General features: G+C 39.6%; 1 protein-coding gene across 1 annotated transcript in view; it reads right to left on the bottom strand.

The window, feature by feature from the left end:
• The window catches only part of stx17 (syntaxin 17), a 9,802-nt gene extending 5,253 nt beyond the window's left edge, over positions 1-4,549 (bottom strand). Inside the window, exons 1-4 of the mRNA XM_025061484.1 lie at positions 4,341-4,549; positions 3,226-3,425; positions 3,061-3,126; positions 4-260 (exon numbers count right to left, since the gene is read on the bottom strand). Of these exons, the coding sequence (XP_024917252.1) occupies positions 4-260; positions 3,061-3,126; positions 3,226-3,348 (446 nt within the window). The 5' untranslated portion in view covers positions 3,349-3,425; positions 4,341-4,549. The remainder of the gene's footprint in view (positions 1-3; positions 261-3,060; positions 3,127-3,225; positions 3,426-4,340) is intronic.
• Between the last annotated feature and the right edge of the window lie 2,665 nt (positions 4,550-7,214).

The following is a 7,214-nucleotide window of genomic DNA, read 5'->3' as shown; positions in this document are numbered from 1 at the left end:
AGCTGGATTTGTCTGCCGTAGGCCGGTGTCTCTCCGACATCGTCATCACAGTGGAAACCGCTGGAAGCCTGAGCAGCAGGTGGAGGTGATGGCGGTGGTGTGGGTTGGGGCACTGGGTTCGAGTGCAAATGTAAGAAGTCCTTTGTGGCCTTCATTGCCTGTTCCTTCACCGGCCTGACCAGCATTTCCAGGGCATCAGCGTCTTCTGGACGAACCCGAGCGCACAGCTTTTCCATCTCTCGGATGTTAGCTCTCAGCTGCTGCAGTGGGACAGAGGAGAATTCATACACTGACACCAGTTTGGATTTTAGTAATAATAGTAATAATAAGAGTCCAACATCCTGCTTTGCCAAATATAAGGTTTCCTTTTGCTTCCGAGTAATCCTGAACTCCAGTAACTTTCACTACATTTTCATTTAATTTGCTGGAAGTGTATCAACTTTTCTGGAACTGCAGTTTGTACTTTGGATTTTAAAGTCAATTACTAAGCTGTGAAATACAAATACACCTGGAAACTCATGCTGTAAATCCCTCAAGTGCACCTGCAAGTTTTGTTTTTCCTGCTGTGTTTTTAATAATCCCTAATCCCTAAACATACAAAAACATGGCATGCAAAAAGACAGAAGACTGATTGACGACTGTTGCCGTGTGACTGATGAATCCTTGTTGGCACGACTCCTGTTTCTGCAAAAGTCTGTGGCTCACTTTTTGACAAATACTCCCCAACACGAACACTTAGATTCACTGACTTATTCTTTTATTTTTAAATTCAATGATAGCTTTAGAAATGATGACTGACTGAGTCCACTTCATAAAAGTATTCTAATTAGTAATTAGTTAATCTAGTTAGTTAGTATGAGCGATTACATACCCAACGGAAACATCATCCTTATTTCTACTGATTCTCAATTAGTAAAGACAGAGAGTACTCTAGTAGTTGGTGTGCAGGTGTGAGTGTGTCTGTGCGTGTCCATGGGTGTGTACTTTGGTGGCGGCTCTTAATGAGGTTCAGATATCAGGCAGGAGAAAACAAGTCCCCTCATCCTTTCGTGCCCTGAGGGTGACAGGAGGATTACACCCCAGCCATCAGCCCTCCAGGCGGCAGCACAGCCCAGGCTCAGGGGGTCAACAGGCTGCCGATAACACGCACTGCTAATTACACTACATGAATATACATACATGCATACGCTCGTGCTCAAATGTGTGGAGCTGAAAGACATACTGATTAAACCGCCTGACAGGCGGGTCAGTCACCTGTCAGTCTGTATATGAACTGTGTCTGTTGGTCTTTGGAAGAACAACCAACAAACAACCACAAACTCAACAGTAGACATTCATGAAACATCAGCAGTGACTGAATCCCCCAGCCTCAAGGTGAGGTGGGGGTACTTAGCTGGACTTATTACCTTCCAATTAGAAGTTGGCTTCTAATTTGTGGGGGTACTTACCTGGACTTATTACCTCCCAATTAGAAGTTGGCTTTTATTAAGTTGGCTTTTATTATCTTTTATTATCATAAATTGTATTTTATTATCTTATATCTATGTCTGTTCTATAGTTTACAGCTGGAACACAATAAACCAGTCGTTTCTTTTGTGGGGTTGAGGGAAAAAAATATTTTAAGAAAAGCAAATAAAGCTGCCGTTACAGTAGTGTTTTTACAATTTTGGGTCACCTGAAATGTCTTGCAATTAATTTTTCCACTCGTTCATATTATTTTTAAAATTAGGTTTAAAAACACCACACACACAATCAGTTCAAATGAAATGGAGCATACAAAACTATATCTGATCTGGCTGCTTGATTGACAGCTACTGCTCAAACGACAGCTACTTCAGTTCCTTCGAGTACTTTGTGCACTACTGTATATTTGCCACGCACTATAACAAATAAAATAAAATAAAAATGTCTTCGAGGTGGCCAGAAATTCTTGATGTCAAAATGGGGTCATAAACCAAAAAAAGTTTGGAACCAGTGAGTTACAGTGAATGAAAGCAACATTGGAAATCAACTTAAAGGGAGAGACAACAGTGAGTTGTCCAACCCATAATGAAAACTAGGCAGTACAGCGGTCTAACGATCCCGATTCAAACACGCCCTCTCTCCCCACTCCATGTTTCTATGGAACACAGGTACAAGTGCACACACAGACAGTGAGTACAGGACATGTGAATTAGCACAGAGAAGCCCCTGGTCTCTAGTAACACCATGAAGACACGAGAAAGCACTCTGCCAGTGTTTCCCTGGGATCTGTGCAGTAATGGTGAGAGGATGGCTGTGTGTCTGTTTTCTGTTTTGGAGTTATTCACCTACAGAGACACTCACTGGCTTCCAGGCAACAACATCCCCCGAGAACTTTCTCACATTGACAGAGTGACCGAGTACAAGTACAAGTACTAGCACATACAGACGGACTCACAGACAGCGGTGGTTTGGTTTTGATTCTTCGTCCTGACTGTGTTAGAATAGGCGAGGAATTTTAATACAAAGAATGTATTTATTTTTTTATTTTACCTCAACCTCACTGGTTACGTAGCATCAGGTATAGTCATATGTAGTACATTTGACAAAAAACCCCAAAAAACAAGTCCGTGATTCTTTTCACAATGGGGAAATTCACAGTGTAAGGCTTTGCAACCCACACATGCTGGCACAGGAGACATTGTTATGTGGTTTTGTGGCAGACGTCTGACTGTAATATTTGGTGGCGTGTCCCTACGGATATGTAACAGAATGTCTTATTTGGACAGTGACATGGTGTCAAGATACCTTTGATGACTACAGCTACAACTCTGAATATATGAATATATAATATCACACACATTTTTTCAGGAAGTTGGTTCACATTCTCAAACTTAGATAAAAACCCCAAATCTATAGCTAAGTTATTTATTTCAACATTTTACAGATTTTTTTTTTTAAATAGTGCACTTGAGTGAAAAAACTGCGTTGGCTTTTATTTGAAATTAGTAATACAAATATTACACATATTTATGCCTGACTAAATTCCAAAGAAGAGGAGGGTAGGTTGGGGAGTGATGTGTTTCGTTACTGTCATACCTGAACAGTCCTGCTGGCGTTGATGTGCTCCTTGTGAAGGCGGTCCCATTGTTTACTGCGTTGGTACTGTGAAAAGTACAGAGAGAGAAAGTATTGGTTGTCCATTTGTTGACCAGAGTATTGAAGTGCGTACATGAGATCACGTCGCCAAGTTTGAGGCGTCACCTTCAATATGTTATTGTGATGCTTCTGCAGTCGCTCCAAGTCTGTGGGCAGAGCCACATTAATGAACTTGTGGATGGGGGCCTCCAGCCTCCTCAGTGTCAGCTTATTGCTTTCATCTGCCATGTGTCCCAGTGAGTGCCCGCAGTCGACGCTGCCAAGTAAACACACACAGTGCACCTGCCCGGCCTGCTCCACTCTATCTGTGCCAACATACACAGTCAAAATTAAATTATAAAGAATTCATTAGTGCACATAAATCAGAAATATTTACTCTGAAACAAAGAAAAGATTTAGCATCTATCAACTACAGACATCCTTGTCCAATAAAAATAAAATAAGCAAAGTTAAAAAAAAACCTTGTCCAATAAAAATAAAATAAGCAATAAGTTAATTTTTTTTTTAAAACAACAGTAAAACTTCACTAAATCATAAACTCCAGGCAGGACCAAAAGTATTCTGCTAATTCCCAAATTAGGTTGGAATACATTTTTGTTCACGTGTCACAACAATTCCAGCATCATAACAGTGCACGTTTATTGATTTTGTTAAACTCTTCAAATATTGTCAATTTTAGAGAAAACATAGATATACAACGCCAAGGCAGTGTCAAAGAAAAGTTGATTTGACACCATGTTGAATCACAGCTGATACCTCCAATAGAGTCTGACATTGGTCAATATCACCAGCAAGGCGTTTTCCTAGGTTTCGTAGCGGAGTCAGAACCGTGATTTGCCTCAGACGATTTCAATTTCACTTTTCAATTTCAGTCTTTGCTGTGGAATTCACCGCTAACCACCGATTACGCTGATTTGTTCTTAAACAAAAAGTTCACACAACACAACTTTAATCGGTTTCCAATTTATTAATCTCAACGACGACACCACAGACGCTGACCAAACTGACCAACAAAAACAGCAGCATTACAAAGAACACGGGGTTTAACATTGACATTTATTAATACACAAACGGACACAAACTGAATGTTATATCATCTTATACTGTGGTGTTGTTTGTGGTTCATGTTCTACATTCACAGTGTTATTAGCTGTTCACTTTCGGAGCAAAACTCACTCTCGGGGGAAAACAAACATCGAAGGACAGACGGCGACACTTACCAGTCAAAGAAATACAATGTTTTATTTTCGCTGTGTCCTGTAGTTATCCTCCATTCTGCTGGATGCTTCTGTTGCTTGGCTACTGTAACTTTTTAATTATTTCGGTTTTGTTTGACACAAGCTTTGCTTGTAAACAACACCACTATCCCTAGTGCATCCACAAAAAGTTTCCGACCACCGCCAGCACCAGAACCGAAGAGTGTTCCTCATCACGTGTTCCTTGTTTTCTATCAAAGGATCAAAGTCTGGCAAAACAACTTTAAAATGAAAAATCACATATTTGTAGTTAATATTATAATAATAAACCAAAAAAGGTAATAATATAATATTATTATTATATTTTCTTTTATACAATAATATAGTTTTTGTGGATTTGTTTCCGAGTTCCACAAGCATGACGTCCAAACCAGGAAAGTTGTTTATATCGCTTTAACTTGTTGAAATATTTTCTTTTCGACAGTTTGCTGTTTTTAGTTGGTTTTGTTCATTGCTTTAGTAAAACTGCTATAAAAAGAAATGTGACCATAAGTAAATTCATTGAAATGAAATTACCTGCTGAGCTACTGGAAAAATAAAATAAAATAAAAAAAACGCGTTCATTTTATTTTCCCTTTCCCTTTTGTTTTTGTTTTTGTTTTTTTGTTTTTTTTGGAGGGGGTGGGAGGTGTTACTTGAAAGTTGGTAAAAATAACATCATTGCTGCGATGACAATAAACTAATATCTAAACTAAACTAAACGAACTAAAACTAATGTCTGTGCAGTTTGTTTGGGAAAAAACAGAGAGAGAACTGGACTTCCCCCTCCTCTACTTTTTGTTCAGTCTGTGTGAGTGGGTCTATTGCATGTTTTGTACTTCTTCTGCAGCACCCTTTACCTTTGACATTTAGGCCACCCCCCACACACACCCTTCCCTTGGCGGATGCTCCATACCAGGGGCCAGGGTAAGACAGTCTCCGCAGCCCCAGGGGATTTCCCATTTCTCTGTGTGTGTGTGTCTGTGTGGATGTTGCACTCGTGCACTTGTCTGTCCACTACCCACAGTGGCAGACAGAAAGAAAGGCAGCAGAGAGTGAAAGTCTGAGCAGTAACTCGTCAATATGGTTCCTACGTCTGCACCGCTTTCTGCAGTACAGTGTGTATGTGTATGTGTATGTGTATGTGTGTGTGTGTGTTTAGTGTGAGTCTGTGTGTGTGTACACTGAGAAGAGCGTTCAGCTGGGAGTGCCGCTTGTCTTCTAACTTCCTGCATTCAGTGTTTTTTAAGCAGGTGTGATCGACTGGTCCTTAGACTAAAGTCAACAGTTTGACTTCAGTCTATTGTCTCATGACTTGGTGACATTGTCCTCCAACACAAGTGCCATTCATTTAGGTTCATCACAGTGGGCTGCTCATATGTCATGTATGTTTATGGTTTGTCCCAGACGTTTGGCACATCAACATCCCTAACAATGTAACACAGAGTGAGATTTATTTAAGACATTTTTCATTGCAATTTTACTTTATTTGCTCAAAATGAATCGTCTAAAAGCATAAATAAATTTACAAGTTAGATGAGTTTATGTGTGTGTGGTCTAATGGGACCTCTAATTAAGACTCTGAGTGTATCTGCTATCTGTCAGCACTGATCGATTAGCATGGAGACTGACAGCGCAGTGTGTGTATGTCCATGTGTGTATGAGAAAGAGAGAGAGAGAGAGAGAGAGAGAGAGCGAGAGAGAGAGAGCGTTTGTGTGTGCCAGTGTGTGTTAATTCCGGTGCACTTGCTTTGCGTCAAGCGGGGCAAGCAAGACTTTTTGGTTTGTGGTTGACCTTTTGTACCAATGACTCAAACACACACCACATCAAATTGGTGTTAACGTGAATCCCCATAAGAAAAAAAGGGTCTGAGGCACGTTTGATGTTGCCCCAGGGTAGCATCAATGAAGCCCACCAGACTGGGCTGGAAATTACTGTACGTTAAAGGACTGGACCGACAATTCCTGTAATCTGCAAAAACCTTGACCTCATTGGCTGAGAAGACTCGGTATATCGGTGGTCAGAGGTGTATTTTACTCATCTGTAAACACTCCTGACCTGGTTAGTAATGACTGTTAAATATGTCTAATCTAGGTCATATTCAATATACAGTGTTATAACAAGTGATTTAAAATTGGTTATATAGACATTTCTAAACTACTACGTTTCTAATATTTCTTGAACAGTTAGTAAAATGACACGTTCTACGACCCGTTAGCGATTCATGACCGTCATTTCTGAAATGTTTATTTCTTCGAGTGCAATAAAAAACCTTAGAGATATATATAAAAAAATGCGTTCTGTGTACTATAAATACTGTACAACACTGTACTCTGTACTGGACAAGTGCAAACAGCAAGTACACAGTTTCATTCAAAATTCTTAAACAACCAACAACAGCATCTTAATAATTGAAAAAAAAGATTTGAAAGAAAATCTTTTAAGGTGAATTACTGACATCTAGTCACGTGCCTAAAGTGGCCCCTGGGCCATGAGTTTGAACTTTAAAATGTTTTATTTTTTTCCCCTTAAAATATCTGTATAGGTATATATAAAATATATACATATATATATAAATGAAAATGTTCTGTTTAATATAGGTAAAAAATTCAAATATAAATATCTCTGAATGTATGACCCGGTGTCATGTAGCATCACTTCATTGACGTGACCTCATATAGAACATGGACAGCAGGATGCACTTCACATTGATCTAGCTACTCATTCTGAACTTTACTCTGACACACACACACACACACACACTCAGAGTAAGTTGACAATTTCACTACCATAGTTACTATCAATCACCTTGCCGTCCTAAAGAGGGTGTGTGTGTGTGTGTGTGTGTGTGTGTGTGT

Source organism: Cynoglossus semilaevis, chromosome 13, assembly GCF_000523025.1.
Source record: "Cynoglossus semilaevis isolate Cse_v1.0 chromosome 13, Cse_v1.0, whole genome shotgun sequence".
In the NCBI taxonomy this organism is placed as follows: Eukaryota; Metazoa; Chordata; class Actinopteri; order Pleuronectiformes; family Cynoglossidae; genus Cynoglossus; species Cynoglossus semilaevis.
The sequence above is the reverse complement of the archived record's forward strand: the minus strand, read 5'-3'. Positions and strand labels throughout refer to the sequence as shown.